Here is a 22,497-nt window from a genome sequence, read left to right on the forward strand (position 1 = left end):
GTGTCTGTGAATGGTGGTTGGTCTTCCATGTGGCTCCCCTGTGCACCTGGAATGTCCTGTAGTCTGCTGGAACAAGCTCCAACAACCCCTGCATTATTTTTCATTGAAAAAGCCCAAATGTCACACTGATACGACCGTTACAGTCTTGAACTACAATCAAAGTCCACTGATTACAGAAACAAAGCTTTTCACATCCACTTACTGAAAGACTAACATTTCCCTCAGATTTAAATCCCAGTTTAATGCTTGAATATAAAAGGATAATTTAGTGACAAAGCAACCACATTCGAACAGCATGACATGATGTCATTACCCCAATCTCAACATGAGCATGATGTTCAAATTGAAGTATCCAGTGTAAACATGAGAACATAACAGGTTTCTTCGAAATTCCATGAATTTGAAAGAAACCTGTCTCAAAATAAAATTCCATATTCATATGGAGTATTGTAATTTGGTACTATTCTGGACATGGATAATGGGAAGCAGACTTGTTAGATGTTGGTAGGAGGTTTGACCAACAATGTCTTGAAAGAGGGTTTCATGAACACCAACTCCAAACATCATGTGGCCACTGAGATGAAGATAGTTTATCTGTTGGACGTTAACTATGTTTTGTTCTTTTCTGTGTGTAAAATATCTGACAGATTAGAATGATTTCTCTGACAAAAGCAGATGTTCACGCGTCATTCCTCTCTGTCAATGGATCAAACACATTCACTAAGGCCTCTAGAATGCTGTCATACTTTTATTCATATCCTGCAACGTTGTTGAATGTCAGTGAAAAAAAATCATTTAACGTTACAGTGAAATAAAATATTAACTTCATGTAAATGAAGAAATTACAAATCCTACTATGGCAAAACAGTAACCCGCATTACATGACGCTAATTTGATCATGTTGCTGTCGCGTAAAAACGTGCCAACGTCATGAGAACCAATCAGAGTCGGGTCGGGGAATTTGCTGTCCAGGTCTCAGTCAGGACTGGAAAGAAGAGAGGCATTCCGGTTTCAAAGGCAGACGTGCATCTAATCCGTAGTCCACAATGACTTTCGAAAGCATTCTACAAGGAATTAATGGATTTGGAAGATTTCAGAAGATGATCCTCGCGATGCTCTTCTTCAGCCGTCTGGGCATTCCCTGTCACTTCATGCTCAACAACTTCATCGCGGACGTTCCTTCTCACCACTGTGACTTCAGCTCTTTGGACGATGGAGGTGTTTTTAGGAATTTATCCATGGAGGAGAAGCTTGTTGTTAGTATTCCTGTCCAGGAGGATGGGACTCCGAGCTCCTGTCGAATGTTTGCAGAACCTCAGTATCACCTGCTGCAGAACTCCTCCAACTCTCCTGACGCACGGACGGTGCCATGTCAGACTGGATGGGTGTACGACAACACCACCCTCAGGTCTACTGTGACCTCACAGGTGAATAACATTTAACGCTTATACCCTCCCTAGGCATGTTTGTATATTTGTTTGTTTCTTTGTTTTGCTGATCAATTTGGTGTTTTTACAGCTTGTTGCATGAATTACTGAAAGAATTCTTCATTTTAGTTACATTTTCATCATCCAGTGTCTTTTACTCTTGCATGACTTGTATACTGTATTCCACTGATGCATTTTACACCCTCTTGACAACTTTGTGGCCAAAAATGAACTCTCACTCTAAACCCGGTATAAAATCATCACTCGTCAATATTTTTTGTGGGTTTTTTTGTTTGTTTTAAAAAATCACTTGAATAACATGAGACCTGCTTAAAACATCTTTTCAAGGTCCTATGAAGAGGTGCTTGAGTTCAGACATGGCCACCTGCCTTTGCTGAAAAATGAAAATCAAAAACACATTTTTTACACCTGGCTTCTTTCACAACCAGAGATAAACATGAGGGCTCATTTCACCTGTGACCAGAGAAGGGAAAAGCCCCTCAAAACATGCAGTACAAAGAATGCATGATGTGATGTGCTTTGTTTTGACTTGTTCTTCACTCCTGATCCAGCTGTGGTTGGACAAAGGTAAACAAGATGCGTTCAGTGTCAGGATGGAGGAATATGGATGCCCAAGGGATTTGATCGACATGGGAGTTCATGTGTCGGCAGGCGTCAATGCATGCACACATCCAGAAGGAATGTTCGGAACGGCAAAATAATAGTAATGTAAATCAAATCTATTATGTTGCTGGTCTGAACATCACCGAACCCCCCCACCCCCACCCGATTATTTAATCGAAATGTATTTTTTTTATTTCATTTATTTATTTATTTTTATTAAAAAAATCTTGACTAATTCAAGCATTTCAACTGAAATTTGAAGTATAAAAATTCTACTTTTGAATAACTGAAGATATTCAAATGATTTATGAAGAAAACAATATTGATGCATGATAATTTCTGTTAGAGTGGCCAGAGGGTAGTTGCTTTCAGGAGGGCACAAGGGGTGACATGTACACGATCAGACAAACTCAAGTTAGAAGTTCTCCATCATGAATAGGTTTTCTTCCGATACCTGATCATTTTTACACCGTAAATCTAACATACTACTTTGTGTCATAATGTAGTGTTGTGTTTTATCAGTCTGGCATGTTTTTTCCATTTCATTGTTTCAAACAAGTGGGACTTAGTGTGTGAACGACGAGGGAAAAATAAAGCAACTGCTACCATCTTCTTTATCGGAGCGATGTTTGGAGCCATTACATTTGGAAGTCTGAGTGACAGGTGGGCCAGTTTGTTGATTGGTTGCAAATATTCCTCTTCGACCTATGATTACAATGAAGGAGGTGTTAAATGTAATTTGAATCCCTCATAGGTTTGGCCGAAGGCGCATGATCCTGTTGTGTTACGTGTCTACAATACTCGTCGGTTTTGCGAGCGCTTTCTCTACTTCCTATGTGATGTTTGTGGTGCTGAGATTCTTCACTGGCTTTTACTCAACTGGCATCTTCATCATTGCAGCAGTCCTGTGTAAATATATATTTGTCTCTTTCGAAAAGTTCATCTGGTGTTCATCAGAGAAGGAACCAAACGTAGGTCTACAGAAAATATGTTTCTTTAGAATTGTGATCTGTTCAAAGTGAAGACGTGTTTCATGTTTGCAGCTGTGGAGTGGGTGGACATTGAGCACAGGAAACTGGTGGGCGTGATTCACAGCTTATCCTGGTCAGTTGGGAGTACAGTATTTGCAGGAATTGCTTATCTGGTGACTGACTGGCGGTGGCTAACCATTAGTGTGACCTCACTGTTGATCTTGGTCTTTGTCATGTGGAGGTAAGATTGAAGGGCAGCTCTTTTCCTTGTAGGGATGTGTACTGATTTCAGTTGCTGCTTATTTCCTTGTGTGTGTAGTTTTGGAGATCATCACTGAGAAAACATTAAATGCAAATTAGTATTCCCAAAAGACAAAACTGGGCTAGACGATTTTCAACTATTTTGCATTCATCTACGAAGAATTAAGTATGGGGACAAGATAAATTTCAAAAAGTGATTAGTTCAGAATTTTTTAATAATCTTTGTGAGATCAAGATTTTCATATAATTATGGACAAAATTTAGCAGAAATTAACATCAGAGATGTGAATATTTATGAAATTACTGATCATCTATGTCCTGATAAGACCAGATAATGAAAATTCAGATATGCTACTCTCAATGTTTGCGTTTATTATGAAACACAATTACTAAACATTTATACATTGCGTAAATGTCTTTGCCATCAACATTAGGTGGCTCCCAGAGTCGGCAAGGTGGCTCATAGTCAATGGAAAGCACGAGCAAGCTCATATGTACTTGAAGAGATGTGCCAAGATGAACCAAGCGGAGGATTTCTTTGACACAATTAAAACGGAGGTTAGTATTCAAGATGTTTCATAATTCAATAGAACGAGCAGAAATCAATGGGTTTGAAATCTTCCAGAATAACATTTTCTGTTACACTGTTATAATTCCTAATCCTGTTCATTACTAATGCTGCTCTGAATTTTGAAGACATTATCAGCCATTGTTGTGACTGAGAAAAGAGATCGGATCTATTCCTTGTTTGATCTGATAAGAACACCCAAAATGAGGAGACTGGCCTTCGGCTCTGGTTTAATGTGGTCTGTATTCACTAAACGATTATTTTATTGTTAGATATTTCATATATATATATATATATATATATATATATGTATATACTGTATTTTTTTTCACTAAACCATAGTTGTATTGTTACATTTTATATTATATTATATTATGTATATATAAATATTATAATATATATGTGTGTGTGTATATATATATATATGTACTGTATATACACAGTGCGCCCACAATCCTCACGGTTAATGCTTCCAGGAACACCACGAAATTAACTAATTCTGTGATAGAGCAACAAACTATTTATCTTACTATTTCCGGTAATTTTAACGTTTATGATCCTCCTCATACTGATATTAAACCATCTTCTATCTATATTTCTTTGTCCAACACTCTTATTGACTGTTTAAAGCACTTTTGTGTCTCACGTAATCCAAGACTCACGGAACGGAGCGCACTTCCAGATGCCATCAGCTAATAGAATGCGCGTACAGTATCAATATAATAGATAGATAGATATTTTATTAATTCCGGAGGAAATTGGATATATCACGTGACTTCCTACCAAAAATCCACGATGAGGTGCAGTCGCTGTATGGATGTGTATATGTGTATATATATATATATATATATATATATATATATATATATATATATATATATATATATATATATATATATATATATATATATATATATATATATTATAATGAATTGTAGTAAAACAGATAATTAGTCCGAATTGAGTTTCCATTTTCTCATTTCTCATTCCCCAGGTTTTGTGTGTCAGCTTCATATTTTGCCATCAGCTTCCACATTACAGGCTTCTGGTTGGACATCTATTTCACCCAGTTTGCTTATTCTTTGGTAGAAATTCCAGCAAAAATATCACTTTACTTCTTCCTGGATAAGATAGGCAGGCGGACTGCAGTTGTGGGAACTCAGCTGATGGTCGCAATCTGTCTTGGAATCAACATTTTCCTACCTAAAGGTAAACATTTAAAGGCTTGGTTTTAGACCATTTTTGTGTGGGTATCATTGATGAGGCCTGCATGTCCCTAAAACAAATATTATTTTTCTACTCCAAATAGAACCACAGATATGTTCTGATACATATTGTATAGGTATACCTTGGCTTACATTGTTAATTTGCTCCAAGAGATGCAATGTAAGTCAAAAAATTATTTACAGTACATCGAATTAACTTGTTTCCAGGCTAAACCGAAAACAACCATTTCCAATTTTGTACAGTACTTTATTTATGAATTAATTTTCAATAATATTTGGTTAATACAAATCAATTTAAAAAAATTTTATTTTTCAATATGGTGAAGAAAAAAATGCCTCATCTTCAGCCACTTCTTCCACTTTGTGGGTCATTGGGGTTACTAGAACCTAAAGCAGTTGAATATGGGCTAATAATAAAATATAATGTTTTTATTTTTATTTATTGTACATTCATTCATTTCCTGAGCCACTTTGCCCGTCAGGTGTCAGGGTGTTGCCGAGTACCCCTCTTGTACTATCATCATTAATAACATTGATAACCGCAGTCACTGCTGCTACTTTTGTCTTGTTTTCAGACATGTCTCTGGTCATAACAGTGATAGCAGTTATTGGAAAAGGCTTTTCTTCAGCAACCTTTGCAACTATAATGCTCTACACTTCAGAGCTGCTCCCCACTGTATTAAGGTGAGTAGCCATGCTTTCCTTTTTATTTAAAACAACAGAAAGTACATGTTTCTTTTTTCCTTACATCATGAAATCCACAGCAATGATGCTAGTTCCCTAAGTGGCTGAGAGCAATATCCTTTTATCTTTTTTTAGGCAGACCGGTACAGGTTATAACAACTGCCTGGGTCGCATTGGAACAGCTGCAGCTCCTTTCATTCTCTTACTGGATGAGGTGTGGAAAGATCTACCTCAAGCTGTGCTGTGCTCCGTAGCTCTGCTGGGGGTAATAGCCACTAGTATACTACCAGAAACCTCCAACAAGTGCATGCCAGAGACCATCGATGATATAGAGCAGCAGTGATATGGGACCCAACTGTTTCACAAGTTTCCCCTGCATGGATTTCACCTAGTAATTTACATGTCTGAGATTAGTTTGCGTTTTATGACAAAGGTCTCTTTTGTCAGGATTTACAATCCTTTGCAAAAATATTTTCCTGAATAGTTGGGGCCTACTGTTTTTAGGTGAGTCACGTTCAGTTGTGTTCTGTTGTAGTAATATGCCAAAAGGCTGACAACCTGATGACCACATAAACGTCTTGAATGTATTTAAGTGATTTTTGTTTCTCAAACACCCAAGCACCCTGAAGGTATTTTGGGTTGTATATCGGTCATTGCCTGACACTATCATGGCAGGTAGCTGGCCACCAAGTACAACAGTTACGTTCCTTAATTAAAGAAATAAAACGGCAGAAAGAATTTATTTGTGACTTGTAGTCAGCTGCAGTAAAGTTACCTCTGAGTGTGAGGGTAAGAGATCATGCTTCTGCTGAGGTGGCAGAGTTTAAAAAACAGGAAACTTAGGTCATATCAGTGAAATACCTCACTATATTTAGACAATTAAACAGAACTGTAAACCTAGACAAATTTACAAAGTGTTGAAATATTTTATGTGCACATTTCCCTCAATGAGTTTGCAGTTGCAGATTTGCAAAAGAGGGGGTTGCGTCACAATATATTGCAAAATATTGATAGATAACTATAGAATGTATAATCTATATATCTGGGACCATGTGGATTTCCAACAGATGTTCTCCAGTATTTACGGTGATTGGGATGTAGTTCAGTGGATTATTTATCAGAAATATCAACCTCCTGCCAGTTTTTCCCCGTGCATCTCTTCCAAGTTAGGGCCTTTGCAGATGCAATAACATTGTTAGTTATCTTAGTTATCTATTTAATGCTGGATTGTGAGCACTAATTCAACCATGGAGGCCACAGCATGAGAGAATTCGACAAACAGGTATGGCCTTGGACTGTCGAAGCAAGAAACTGTCTTATTGAACATTTGTCACGTAGGGTCTGCTGGACCTGGGCTTGTCATGAACTTCATATTCTTCTTATTCTTCTCCTTTTCCCTTCAGGGGTCACCACAGCGAATCAGTTTCCTCCATCTAACCCTGTTTTCGGCATCCTCTTCTCTCACACCAACTGCCATCATGTCCTCTTTCACTACATCCATAAGCCTCGTCTTTGGTCTTCTTCTAAGCCTCCTGCCTGGCAGTTCAAAACTCAGCATCCTTCTACCAATTTATATTCACTAGATCTCCTCTGGACATGTCCAAACCATCTCAGTCTGGTCTCTCTGACTTTATCTGCAAAACCTCTAAAATGTGCTGTCCCTCTGATGTACTCATTCATGATCCTATCCATCCTGGTCACTCTGAGTGACCAGGATGGATAGGATCAGGAACATCGCTGGTCTCACCACAGTTTTGTACACCTTTCCTTTCATTTTAGCTGAAAATCTTCTATCACACATCACACCTGACACTTTCGTCCACCTGTTCCATCCTGCCTGTACACGCTTCTTCACCTCTTTTCCAGACTCTCCATTGCTCTGGACTGTTGACCCTAAGTACTTAAAATCCTCCACCTTCTTGATATCTTCTCCCTGTAACCTCACTCTTCCACTTGGGTCCCTGTCATTCACACACATTTACTCTGTCTTACTGAGGCTAACCTTCATTCCTCTCCTTTCCAGGACAAACCTCCACCTCTCTAGCTTCTCCTCCACCTGTTCTCTATTCTCACTACAGATCACATTGTCATCTGCAAACATCATAGTCCATGGAGATTCCTGTCTAACATCATCTGTCAGCCTGTCCATCACCATAGCGAACAAGAAGGGGTTAAGGGCTGATCCCTGATGCAGTCCCACCTCCACCTTGAACTCCTCTGTCACACCAACAGCTCACTTCACCACTATCTTGCAGTCCTCATATATTTCCTGCACCACTCTAACATACTTCTCTGCCACTCTAGACTTCCTCATACAATACCGAAGTTCCTCTCTGGGCACCCTGTCATAAGCTTTCTCCAGATCTACAAAAACACAATGCAGCTCCCTCTGGCCTTCTCTGTACTTCTCTATCAACATCCTCATAGCAAATACTGCATCTGTCGTACTCTTTTTCGGCATGAAACCATACTGCTGCTCACAAATGCTCACTGCTTCCACTACTCTTTCCCATAACTTCAATGTATGGCTCATCAGCTTTATTCCTCTGTAGTTGCCACAACTGTGCACATCTCCCTTGTTCTTAAAAATGGGCACCAGCACACTTCTCCATTCCTCAGGTATCTTCTCACTATCTAAGATCCTGTTGAACAACCCAGTCAGGAACTCTACTACTACCTCCCCTAGACACTTCCAAACCTCTACAGGTATATCATCAGGACCAACTGCCTTTCCACTTGTCATCCTCTTCAATTCCCTCCTCACTTCATCCTGACTAATCTTTGCTACTTCCTGGTCCACAACAGTCACCTCTTCTAGTCTTTGTTTGCTCTCATTTTCCACGTTCATCAACTCTTCAAAGTACTCTTTCCATCTTCCCATCACACTAATGGCACCTGTCAATAGAATTCCATCCATATCCTTAATCACCCTAACCTGCTGCACGTAATTTCCATCTCTGTCTCTCTGTCTTGCCAACCTGTATATATCAGTCTCTTCCCTCCTTACTGTCCAACGTAGCATCATAAGTCATCATAAGCCCCTTGTTTGGCCTTTGCTACCTCTACCTTCACCTTTACCTTTAAAATGGACATGCTACGCCTCCAGCTGCGGGTCTGGGAGGAGATGAGGAGCCGCTGTGTGGTCGGCCTGACGGAGATCTGGCTCAACAACAGCTTTCTAGATCTATGGATTACAGCTGTTCCGAGCGGACCGGGACCATCGATCAGGGAAAACACGTGGGGGAGGACTGTGTACATACGTGAACAGGGGTTGGTGCACAAATAGTGAACTGGTCAAGAGCTACTGCTCCGAGGCGATAGAACACGTGACTGTTAAATGCCGGCCGCACTATCTTCCTCGTGAGTTCATGGTGGTGTTCGTCACCATTGTTTACATCCCGCCGGGTGCTAATGCTAATGCTAACGAAGTGTTACGTGAGCTGCACGACACCATCAGCTCACTGCAGACCAGGCACCCGGAGGCGTTTTACGTGGTAGCAGGAGACTTCAACCACGTTAAACTGACTGACACACTGCCCAGTTTTTACCAGCACGTCACCATCCCCACACGTGGGGACAACACGCTGGACTGTGTATACACCAACCTACACGGCGCATACAGGTCCCTCCCCCGACCACACCTCGGCCTATCAGACCACATCTCCATCCTGATGGCCCCAGCATATCGTCCCTGGGTGAAATCCCTCAAACCCACGAGGAGAACTGTCACTGTGTGGTCCCAGGATGCAGCCCCAGTGCTCCAGGACTGTTTCCAGCACACAGACTGGCAGATGTTCAGGGAGGCAGCCACACAGGGGGGAGAGGTGAACCTGGAGGAATTCACTTCCTCTGTCCTCGGGTTCATCTCCAAGTGTGCGGACGATGTCACTAACACCACAACGATCACCGTTTACCCGAACCAGAACTCCTGGCTGAATGCAGAGATGAGAGCTCTGCTGAAGGCCAGGGATGCTGCTTTCAGGGTGGGGGAGACAGGGGCACTAAGGGCAGCGAGGAGGGCTCTGGATAAGGGAATAAAGGAGGCCAAATCCACTTATGTTCAAAAGATCCAGGGTCACCTGACCTCAGGGGACCCACGGAGCATGTGGAAGGGCATCAAGTGCATCACTAACTTTAACACCAGGAATGCACAGGGCCCGACAGACCCCTCCCTAGCAGATGCCCTCAACAAATTTCATGCCCGCTTTGAGGACCCCAACACCCCCCCAAGCACCAAACTAACACACACCCCCACGACACGCCCCTCAGTGTGACCACAGAGGATGTGAGGAGGACCTTGCAAAAGATCAATCCTCGCAAGGCTGCAGGCCCCGACGGCGTCCCAGGGAGAGTACTGAAGGACTATTCCCACCAGCTAGCAGAGGTGTTAACAGACATCTTTAACACCTCACTGCAGCTAGCAATGGTCCCCAGCTGCCTGAAGTCCGCCGCCATCGTCCCGGTCCCCAAAGGCCACTCAGTGAAGGAGCTGAATGACTATCGGCCGGTGGCCCTCACCCCGGTAGTCATGAAGTGTTTTGAGAAGCTAGTCATGGCACACATAAAGGACTCGGTAGACGTTACGGTGGACCCCCACCAATATGTCTACAGGAGGAACCGCTCCACCGACGACGCCATCTCCTCTGTGGTTCACACATCCCCCACCCACCTGGAGAGCAAGGACTCCTACATCCGCCTGCTCTTCCTGGATTTTACCTCCGCGTTCAACACCTGGGACTGTCTGCCACCACAGGGAACTGGGTCCTGTACTTCCTGGCAGACAGATCACAGACTGTCAGGATTAACAACACAGTCTCCTCCCCCATCGCCCTCAGCACCGGGTCCCCACAGGGTTGCGTGCTCAGCCCCCTCCTGTTCACCCTACTGACGTATGACTGCTCAGCAAAACACCCGAGCTGTCATATCGTAAAGTTCGCAGACGACACAGTAGTGGTGGGACCCATCCACAACAATGATGAGTCCAAATACAGAGAGGAGGTGGAGCACCTGGTGCACTGGTGCAGACACAACAACCTCTGCATCAATGTGGGGAAGACCAAGGAGATGGTGGTGGACTTCAGGAAGAAAAGTCACTCCCCTCCCCCCCTGCACATCGGAGGAGCAGCTGTGGAGGTGGTCTCCAGCTACAGGTACTTGGGGGTTCAACTCACTGAGGACCTCACCTGGAGCTGTAACACCTCCTACTTGCTCAGGAAGGCCCACCAGCGACTCTACTTCCTCAGGAAGCTGGGGTGTGCTGGACTGGGGAGCCCTGTCCTGAAGGCTTTCTACGGGGGAGCGGTGGAGAGCATCCTCACCACCAGCATCACTGTGTGGCACGGCAGCTGCTCTCCAGAAGACAGGAAAGCTCTGCAGAGGGTGGTGAAGGCTGCACAAAGGACTGTAGGGGGTGGCCTACCTACCACCACAGAAATCTACATGAGTAGGTGTAGAAGGAGGGCCACCCACATCATGAGAGACCCCACCCACCCAGCAAACTGTCTCTTCCAACCCCTCCCCTCAGGCAGGAGACTACGGAGCATCCGGAGCAGGACCACCAGGCTGAGGAACAGCTTCTTTCCAGAGGCTGTTAGACAGCTGAACTCCTGCGGTGCTCTGTAGTCACCCTCACGACGCCCCATATGTCACCACAGACACACGGGGATCTGGTGCAATATGATGCTTCATCAGGTGCAATAGATGGAGCACCAACATACTTAAGCTGCTACACTGTAAATAGATTTTGCTGTTCAGACACTTTCAATTTACACTTTACACTTTATACCGTATATCTACCATTCTTAACTTTTCTCTGTTCTCTTATTTATCTTACATTTTTAACTTATCTTTACTTAACTTATCCTATTTATCTTATTCTATCTTATTTATCGACCGGGCTTACTGGGACCTTCAGAGACATATTTCGTATTGTCATATGTAAACGTGTGTCAGCATGACAAATAAAGACTCTGATTCTCTGATTCTCTTCTACCTGTCTCCCTGATCACATTAGCTGTAGTTGTCCAGTCATCTGGATGCACCTCCTGACCACCCAGAGCCTGTCTTAACTCTTTCCTAAAAGTCATGCAACACTCTTCCTTTTTCAGCTTCCACTATTTCGTCCTCTGCTCTGTCTTTGCCCTCTTCATCTTCCTCACCACCTCGCTACACTCTCGCCTACCACTACTTTGCAATCACTGATCTCCTTCAGATTACACCGTCTACACAAGATGTAGTCTACCTGTGTGCTCCTACCTCCATTCTTATAGGTCACCTTATGTTGCTGCATCTTCTGGAAGAAAGTATTCACTATAGCTGTTTCCATCCTTTTTGCAAAGTCGACCACCATCTGTCCATCTGCATTCCTCTCCTGGATACCAAACCTACCCATCACCTCCTCATCACCTCTGTTTCCTGCACCAACATGTCCATTGAAGTCTGCACCAATGACATGACAACTCTCTCACTTCTAGGTATGCTCTGCATCACTTCATCAAAGTCCAGCCAGAATCTTTCCCTCTCCTCCAGCTCACATCCTACCTGTGGAGCATACCCACTAACAACATTGCACATCACACCTTCGATTTCTAGCTTCAGACTCATCACTCTATCTGACAGTCTTTTTACCTCCAGGATATTCCTAACAAACTCTTCCTTCGAGATGAGTCCTCCTCCAATTCTGTTCTGATCTACACCATGATAGAACAACTTGAACCCTGCTCCTACACTTCTAGCCTTGCTACCTTTTCACCTGGTCTCCTGGACACACGGTATGTCTACCTTTCTCCTCTGCATTGTGTCAACCAACTCTCTGCCTTTTCTTGTCATAGTTCCAACATTCAATGTCCCTCCTCTCAGTCTTATACTCTTGGCGTTCCTCTTCTCTCTCGTCCTACGAACACACTTTCCTCCTGACCTTCTTCAACCAACAGTAGTCCAATTTCCACCAGCACCCTGTAGGTGAATAGCACTGACGGTAGTTGTTGTTAACTCGGTATGGAAGTCATATTCGATTCACATATTGGTTTGGCAAAAGTTTTACGTCGGATGCCCTTTCTGACACAACCCTCTATTTATCTGGGCTTGGGACCGGCACAATAGGACACTGGCTTGTGCCCTCTTGCAGCTACATTTCCCACAACTACATACACTGTATATACTGTATGTGTGTGTGTATATGTATGTGTGTGTATATACAGGAGATATATATATATATATATATATATATATATAATATTCAAGTATAGTTTATATATACTGTAGTATATATATTGTATATATATATCTACGCATATATATACTGAATATATATTCATATATATATACAGTATATTTGTGTATATATACTGTAGTATATTGTAAAAAAAAAAGTCCCTCTCACCCTTGTGGGGTGGTATCTGTGTGTCATCCTCAAGCTCGGGTCCTCTACCATAGGCCTGGGAGTCTGAGGGTTCTGCGCAGTATCTTAGCTGTTCCTAGGACTGCGCTCTTCTGGACTGAGGCTTCAGATGTTGTTCCAGGAATCTGCTGGAGCCACTCTTCTATTTTGGGGGTCACTGCCCCAATTGCTCCTACTACCACGGGGACCACATTAACCTTGACCTTCCACATCTGTTCCAGCTGTTCTTTCAACCCTTGATACTTCTCAATCTTTTTGTGTTCCTTCTTCCTGATGTTGGCGTCAGCTGGAATCGCCACATCTATCACCACTGCTCTCTTCTGCTCTTTGTCCATCACCACAATGTCCGGTTTGTTAGCCAGCGGCTGTTTGTGGGTCTGGAAGCTGAAGTCCCACAGGATCTTAGCCTTGTCGTTCTCAACCACCTTCGGTGGTATGTCCCATTGGGATTTGGGTACTTCTAGTCCATACTGGGTACAGATGTTCCTGTAAACTATCACAGCTACTTGGTTGTGCCTTTCCATGTATGCTGAGCTGGCGAGCATCTTACACCCTGCTACCACATGCTGGACTGACTCTGGGGCTTCTTTACACAGCCTGCACCTTGGGTCAGATCTGCTGTGGTAGATATTGATAGATATCGCGCCTGAACTTCCGAGTAGATGCCAGAAGGTGACAGCGTGAGGTTTTCAAGGTAGCGTATTCAAATATATAGGTGGGGATATAAACGTTGGTGCAATACAAGTGAAGTTGAAGACATAAAAGCCTATGAGATATTTAAGGTGCTATTGAGATATTAAAAAGATTGGTCTGACAGACCAAATAGTTCATTTGTAATCCATTTCTTTCAATATATGTCCCACATGATGACGACCACCTATGGATTTGTACTTTTATATACCATTTCCTAACTGAATTCAGGATTTCTGGATTACGCACAATCACTGTGGTCATGTAAAAGCTATAGTCTCTAGAACTTGAGCAATAATAAAAATGTATCCAGCCTACGTATAAGCACAATGCTGTTACTATCCTGACATGGTAACCAAATAAATAAGCACAACAATTGTTACGCCATGGCACCCAAGGCAGAGTACATGTTTCTATGGTACTATTGTGTCATGATGTGACTTAATTTGGATTTGCTTCCTGCAAAATGAGGTAATACCATCTCATTCATGAACCATGGAGTATTGGAACTGTGTCTTGATAACCACCAGTTTATGAGTAACCAATAATTTGATATCCAGTAATGTCAGGATTGGATTGAAAGCCGATTCACCTTTACATATTTCAATGACTGAAGAAGCATAATCTCAGTGTCATACTGTTGGCAGTGACATGTCTCTACCTTTTCTATTCTTGCACTAAACCCTTTTGAAACTTCAATGATATATTTATTATGCAATAAAGTGACTGTACAACCCATTTATGACTCAGTCCACGCATGGTTTCACTGTGGTTGAGACAAAGGTTAAAGTCAGTACAATATTAACTTGTGTGTTATCCTGAAAACAAGGTGGTTGTTTCTTTTCTCTCATTGCCAAGATAAAAAATCCTATTATGGTGAAGTCATAACTTGCTTTTTATAACAAGAAAAGTGGATGTACAGTAAATGTGTCACCGCCTCATCATCTGAACCAATCAGAGGTAGAGCAGGGCAGATCATAGCAGCAACACAGTAGGATAGGTAAATTCAGGTTTTATGTGCCAGTCAAGTTTGCAAAGAGTGATGACAGATTTTCTGGCAGACATTTTACATGTATTGGTAGCCCACAATGAGGTTCGAGAGCATTCTAGCAGGAATTAATGGATTTGGAAGATTTCAGAAGATGATCCTCGCAATGTGCTTCATTGGCCGCTTCTCCATTCCCTGTCACTTCATGCTCAACAACTTCATCGCGGACGTTCCTTCTCACCACTGTGACTTCAGCTCTTTGGACGATGGAGGTGTTTTTAGGAATTTATCCACGGCAGAGAAGCTTGTTGTTAGTATTCCTGTCCAGGAGGATGGGACTCCGAGCTCCTGTCGAATGTTTGCAGAACCTCAGTATCACCTGCTGCAGAACTCCTCCAACTTTACTGACGCACGGACGGTGCCATGTCAGACTGGATGGGTGTACGACAACACCACCCTCAGGTCTACTGTGACCTCACAGGTGACTGACATTTATTTAAATTGTACAACAAACAAACTAAAGTGTAAATGTCCATCTTTTTTTGTTGTTCTTTCGAGAAACGGTGGAACCATAACCAGTATTTGATTTTCTATTGTCAGTTTTGGATCATTCATACACTAAATCTAACAGATGCGTTGTTGTAATTAGCTAAATGTTAATTTGGTTTTCAGTTTGGCTTGTTTTTATCCTTTCATTGTTTCAAACAAGTGGGACTTAGTGTGTGAAAGAAGAGGGAAAAATAAAGCAACTGCTACCATCTTCTTTATCGGAACGATGTTTGGAGCCATTACTTTTGGAAGTCTGAGTGACAGGTGAGTCTTTTTACTGCTTGGTTGCAAATATTCCTCTTCAATCTATGATTACATCAAAGGAAATGTGAAATGTAATTTGAATCCCTCATAGGTTTGGCCGAAGGCGCATGATCCTTTTGTGCTACGTGTCTACAATACTCGTCAGTTTTGCGAGTGCTGTCTCTGCTTCCTATGTGATGTTTGTGGTGCTGAGATTCTTCACTGGGTTTTGTATCACGGGCATCTTTATCATTGCCGGAGCTCTCAGTAATTATACATTTTGATTTAGGTTGTAAACTTAAAATTTTGTTCACCTGAGAAGGAACCAAAAGTAGGTCTACATAAAATAAAATATTTCAAATCTACAAAGTTTCCTCAAAATTGTGATCTTTGTAGTGAAGACATGTTTCTTGTTTGCAGCTGTGGAGTGGGTGGACATTGAACACAGGAAAGTGGTGGGAGTGATTGACAGCTTACCCTGGTCAATTGGTAGCACTTTATTTGCAGGAATTGCTTACCTGGTGACTGACTGGCGGTGGCTAACTGTCAGTGTCACCTCACCTCTGATTGTGGTCATCATCACCTGGTGGTAAGGCTGAAAAGCAACTCTTTTAGTCCAACTGATGCCTCCAACAGTAAACCCTTGCAGGGATCTGTCCCTGAGTTGCTGCTTAGCGCACAAGTGAATATAAAACATAGAGCAGCACATAGTCATAGAGAAAAACAGATTTGGCAAATCACACATTCATTTTCCTGACCATCCGCTTTCGCGGGTCGTGGGGAGCTGGAGCCTGTCCCAGCTGGAATAGGGCGTGAGACGTGGCACACTCTGAGCACGAAGCCAGTGCACCGCGGAGCTACACAGAGACAGACAGCCATGCATACACACACTCACTCCCATGGGCAATTTGGAAAGGCTAATTAACCTGAAGTACATGTTTTTGGAGGTGGGAGGAAGCCGGGGAACACGGAAAGAACCCAAGCAGACACAGGAGAACAGGCAAACTTTGCACAGAGTGGGACCGTGACGCACAAATCACACAGTACTCCTGAAAATGTCTTTGACTTTTGTGAACTTTTTTCATTTACATTTTGATAAGACTAGACGACAAGGAAATGTAAATATGCTTGATACCTTTAATCTTCATTTTCTGAACCTTTAATAACTTGTAAAAAAATGTCTTCAACATTAGGTGGCTGCCAGAGTCGGCAAGGTGGCTCATAGCCAATGGAAAGCACGAGCAAGGTCTTATATACTTGAAGAGATGCGCCAAGATGAACCAAGCAGAGAATTTCATTGACACAATTAAAAAAGAGGTTTGCATTCAAGATGTTTCATAGTTCAATACAACAAAAGAGATGTCAGTGAGTTTGAAATTTTCCAGATTACAGTTTTCTGTTTCATTGTTATGATTACTAATTCTGTTAATTTGTAATACTGCTCTGAATTTTGAAGACTTTATCAGACATTGTTGTGACTGAGAAAAAAGATCGGACCTATTCTTTTTTTGATCTGATAAGAACACCCAAAATGAGGAGACTGGCCCTCAGCACTGGTTTATTGTGGTCTGTATTCCTTATATCATCATTCAAAGGATTTTAGATTTTGTTTTAGGAAGATACAGATGAAAAGTTTTGTTAATTTTATCTGATTTTACATCTTCTCTTTCCATAGGATTTCTGTTTCAGCTTCATATTTTGCCATCAGCTTCCACATCACAGGCTTCTGGTTGGACATCTACTTCACCCAGTTTGCTTATTCTTTAATAGAGATCCCATCAAAAATATCACTTTACTTCTTACTGGATAAGATAGGTAGACGATCCACAGTGGTGGGAACTCAGCTGATTGTCGCAATTTGTCTTGGAATAAACATTTTACTACCTAAAGGTACACACTGACAGACCTTTAGCTAACATTTATGATATTTTTTTTAATATAAAATGTCACAGTGTTGAAATAACAAGATTATTGTATAAACACATCAGAGCAAACAAAGAATTTGATTACTGTAGGATCATTAATGAACTCAGTAACTGCAATAAACATTAATGCTGCTACTTTTGTCCTTTTTCCAGAGTTGTCTCTGGTCATAACAGTGATAGCCATCATTGGAAAAGGCTTTTCTGCAGCAGGGTTTGCAGCTCTTACACTTTACAGTTCAGAGCTCTATCCCACTGTATTAAGGTATGTAGGAATACAGTAACAACACAATCACCAATTTTTTATTATCCACACCAACGATGCTAAGACCAATATCTTTTGTCTTTATTTAGGCAGACTGGTACTGGTTACAACAACTTCCTGGGTCGAATTGGAACAGCTGTAGCTCCTTTCATTCTCTTACTGGATGAGGTATGGAAAGACCTACCTCAAGCCGTGCTGTGTTCTGTGACTCTGCTGGGGGTTATAATTGCCAGAATGCTGCCAGAAACCTCCAACAAGTGCATGCCGGAGACCATAGATGATATAGAGCAGCATTGAGACGGTCCTAACATTTTTCTCTGCATGACCCTTTATAACCATTTCATAGCTTTGTCACAGGTTTCTTTTAAATGCTTGTAGTTCACACAATGATCTACCTAAGATATTTTCACATTCATGTTTTTATCCTAAAGAAAATGTGTTTTTTTTAAAAAGAAAGTGCTATGTTGTACTTATCGATTCTAAATTTCAATCATGCAGTCCATTGTTTAGGCTTTTTCTTAGTCTAAAATAAAACAGAATAGATTTTTTATTGGGATTCGGCAGTCAACTGCAGAAAACTGAACCACATCTAAAACACATTCTCCTTATTTTCCAGTTAGAAACTTCAATAGCCAGGGCTGATATTTCCTGATGATGCTTTAGTGGACATAACACTTTGTTAAATAATTTAAGTTGGCAGGAAAAGAAAAACAAAAAGCATGCAATATATAAAAGTCAAGTGACAACTTTAAAATAGGATTAGGTTTGGAGGTTAGGTTTAGGTGTTAAGGTTAATGATGCCCCCTACAGTTTAACCTTATAGGGATGTGTCTTTATTTGAGTTGCTTCTTGTGACTTAACTGCCTTGTACAGGTTTATCTTAGGAAATTAGAATATCATAAACACGTTAATTTTTTTCCCCATAATTTAACTGAAACAGTTAGATTTTTATACATTTAAGATTTAATCACACATGGATGTAAATACTGCAAGACCTCTAATGCTTTTGTCTTACAGCTCGTGAAAATAAAAATAAAAAATTTCGGAAAATCATTCAAAAAACCTTCTGAAAAAATTATTTGTGCACCCAATTCTTGGTCATACCCCTTCTGAATTACTACATTGATGTGGTGTGACATGGAGGCGATCTGTTTGCAGTTTTGCTGAGGCATTATGGAAGCCCAGGCTACTTTGACAGTGGCCTTTAGCTCATCTGCACTGCAAGATCTGGTGTGTCTCATCGTCCTCCCAACAATAATCTACAGATTCTCTCTAGGGTTAAAGTTAACTGAGTTGAGCAGTCAGTCCTGCACAGTAACACTGTCCAGCTAACAGTTCCAAGTAGTTCTGGCACTGTCAGCTATTGCTATGTCCAACTGGAATGGGAAATCAGCATCTCTGTGATGTATGTCAGCAGATGGAGGCATGAGGAGCTTCAAAATCTCCTGTTAGATGGCTGCTTTGACTATGGTTTCAATAACACAGTGGACTAACACTAGCATATAATATGTCATCCAAAACCGTCCCTGACTATATGGACGCTTCATTTCTGTACTCAAAGCCGCTTGGCTTCTGTCCTTCCACTCTTCCTCCAGACTTTGTCTTGACTTCCCATTAAAAACTGAAATTGTGACATTAATGTAGCAGTAAGATCCAAACATTACACTCTAGGTAAGTCCATACAGCATTTATTATACAGTCACATGGATCAATGAAATGCTACAAACTCACAGGCGAGGCTTGAGGTTAGAAACAGAAGTCTCGTCTTTCGGGAAGGGGAGAGAATGGGTAGCAGTGAACAGTCAGGGTCGGAACTGGGAAAGAAATTGAATACTGCTCTGTTACACAGTCATGAGCTCACCAAAGCAGCACATTTGACGCTGTTGGGACAGGGCAGGACCACAAGCTTTATCATAGGAGGCTGCAGTCTTTTTTCATGGTCATTCCCAACTGTAATGGTTATTAGCTCGTAGAGAGGGGATTCAATTAACCACATCTGTAAAACAAGAGTTTTCACACAACTCAGGCTTCAAACTTAAAGATAACAAACTGCAAATATTTTTTTAAGAATCAACGACATGTGAGACACAATCGTGAAGTGTAACCAAATTTATTCAACATTTCATATTGTGTTTACAGATAAAAAAGTGAAAAGTAGGATGTGAAAAACTATTGGCCCCCTGTTCTCTCAGCTCAGCCAACCGACTCTAGAAGTTCTGTGATGACTTCTGAATGATTCAATGTTGACCTAAATGACTAACAATGACAAACAGAGTGCACCTATGTGTCATTTGGTCTCAGTTTAAATGCACCTGCTCTGTGATGGTCTCAGAAGTCTGTGAAAGGAACGCTGGATACAAAAAGATTTCACAATATTTAAACGTCTCCCGGAGCACTGTGGGAACAATAATATTAAAATGGAGAGAGCATAAAACCACTGCAACCCTACCAAGACCTGGCCGTCCCTCTAAACTCAGCCAAAACAGACAGCAAACTAAGCAGAGAAGCAAACAAGAGGCCCATGATCACGCTGGATGACTTGCAGACATACACAGCTGAGGTGGGACAATCTGTCCATAAGACAACTATTAGTCGTACTCTGTATTAATCTGGCCTTTATGGAAGAGTGGCAAGAAGAAAGCCATTTCTGAAAGAAAACCATAAAAAGGCCCGTTTCGAGTTTGCAAGAAGCCACATGGGAGACAGATAACATGAGGAACAAGGTGCTCTGGTCAGATAGATGAGACAAAAAATTTAATTTTTGGGCTGAATGTGAAACGTTAAATTTGGCGTAAGAGTAGCGCTGCATATCACCCTGAAAACACCATTCCCACTAACGGACACCTTACAGACAGACCCCAGTACCTCCATATGGGGCACTGTTTGTCTTCTATGGTGACCAGCAGCACGGGGGCGCCACAGGGGACCGCGTTCTCCCCCATTCTCTTCACCCTCTACACATCGGACTTCAAGCACAACTCGTATATATGCCCAGGGCTCGATTTAACTTTTTGTCTTGGTACCATTGGTGCTCCCAAATTTAGAAGTTAGTAGCACCAGCAAAGACTTGAGGAGCACCTACCCAAAGCAAGGCAGTGACAGACCGATAGAGACGGCTCCGTCCATCCCAGTTCCACGCGCCTCTCTCCCTCATCCAGGAGAGCAGCCGCAGCTGCGCTCTCATTGTTTCCTGGCAAGACCGCAGGAGCGCAGTCCTGCTCAGACTGTTCCGCGCACATTCTCTGGCAGGTCCACACTCACGTGTCTGCATCAAACAAACTGTCGCAGTAGTGCACACAGAACAGTTTGAGAGACGCTCACCTGAGGATGCTGCGTTGGTCCGCCTCTGGGTCAGGGGCCAAACTGAGGCACTACCTGGGTGTGGCTTAAACAGCGCATTTTGGTGCGCTGTCAGGCCAGCCTGGTACCTGGACTGAACCATTTTGGTTATTATTGCATTGTTTTGTATTTTAAAACATCACTAAAAGTGATGTTTTAAAATCACTAAAAGTGATGTTTTAAAATCGTCATTAAAAGTGATTTTAAAAGTGATGTTTTAAAATCATGGTGGAGTTTGTTGCCCCAAACTCCACCATGCCTTTAGTGAACATTTGTTTGCATTTTTCTGTCATTTTGCCCTTAGCTCGGATTTCAGGGGTTAATTTTGCACAAAAGATCTGTGCTTTGTTACATAGTGGTGCTTCGTGTTACCACTTCTAATTCATGCTATGTGTTCAGACCATATGAGGTAAAATGGTTTTGAACTGCCTGATGGAGAAATAAACATAAATTCCGTCCTCCCTTTGTTTGGAGCTATGCTGTCTCCCTTCTTCTGTGCTCCTATAGCGGTAAACCCACAGCGGTAGCAAGCTGTCTCACTTCCTGGTGCACTGACACCGCAGGGTAGACAAACAATCTGATTGGCTGAACTGAGTGGAGCTATTACCGTATTAACTGGAGGAGCAGCGCCTGCCGTCTGTTGCCGCGAACTGCAAGTAAAAATGCGCCAAGAAAATCTACTCTCGTGAATTATCATGGAGTGGTCACGGGTCCGGACAGAACCATCACGCAGTCCGCCATTTGGTGACCCCTGCTCTATAGAGAGAGAGAAAGAGCGAGAGAGAAGAGGGAAAAAAAGGCGCACCAGATTTTTTTCCCTAGTTGCACTGGTGTTTCCAAATATATTTAATAGTCGCACTGATAAAAATTTGGGCGACCAAAATGGTCTCAATTTCGAGCCCTGATGCCCCATTCAGAAGTCCTCCGATGACACTGCAATTGTGGCATGTATCCGGGAGGGTAATGCGGGGGAGTACAGGGCATTGGTGGCTGACTTCGTGGAGTGGTGCCAACAGAACCAGCTCCAGCTTAACGTCTCCAAGACGAAGGAGATGGTGCTGGATTTCTGGCGGGCACCTCCCTCTCCACAGAGAGGGGGGTGCCCTGTAGTCTCCAGTGTGCTGTAGTCTCCAGTGTGCTGTCATATGCCATTGTGTGTTGGGGTGGCGAGGCCAGGAAAAGAGATATGGACTGTCTGAACAGACTCATCCGCAGAGCAGGCTCAGTGGTCGGGCTGAGCCGGGACTCTGTGGAGAGGCATCTGGAGAGCAGGACCATGTCTAAAGTCAGGGCCATCATGAACAACACCAGTCACCCCCTACACACCACCTTCTCCCAGCA

At 42.4% G+C, this 22,497-nt stretch overlaps 2 protein-coding genes across 2 annotated transcripts; both read left to right on the plus strand.

Annotated features, from left to right (window-relative positions):
- The first annotated feature begins 931 nt into the window (after positions 1–931).
- Positions 932–6,609, plus strand: LOC137600237 (solute carrier family 22 member 7-like). The gene is made up of 9 exons (XM_068321751.1): positions 932–1,427; positions 2,611–2,714; positions 2,806–2,960; positions 3,095–3,263; positions 3,718–3,841; positions 3,980–4,089; positions 4,846–5,060; positions 5,653–5,761; positions 5,897–6,609. Exons 1-9 carry the CDS (start codon positions 1,047–1,049, stop codon positions 6,102–6,104), a joined length of 1,575 nt encoding a protein of 524 aa, XP_068177852.1. The 5' UTR covers positions 932–1,046; the 3' UTR covers positions 6,105–6,609.
- An 8,297-nt stretch (positions 6,610–14,906) lies between these two features.
- LOC137600238 (solute carrier family 22 member 7-like) lies at positions 14,907–18,815 on the plus strand. The gene is made up of 9 exons (XM_068321752.1): positions 14,907–15,319; positions 15,548–15,651; positions 15,743–15,897; positions 16,051–16,219; positions 16,824–16,947; positions 17,087–17,196; positions 17,306–17,520; positions 17,709–17,817; positions 17,907–18,815. The coding sequence occupies exons 1-9, from the start codon at positions 14,939–14,941 to the stop codon at positions 18,112–18,114; spliced, it is 1,575 nt and encodes a 524-aa protein (XP_068177853.1). The 5' UTR covers positions 14,907–14,938; the 3' UTR covers positions 18,115–18,815.
- Positions 18,816–22,497: the final 3,682 nt, after the last annotated feature.

The sequence above is a fragment of the Antennarius striatus genome, chromosome 8 (assembly GCF_040054535.1).
Source record: "Antennarius striatus isolate MH-2024 chromosome 8, ASM4005453v1, whole genome shotgun sequence".
NCBI lineage: Eukaryota > Metazoa > Chordata > Actinopteri > Lophiiformes > Antennariidae > Antennarius > Antennarius striatus.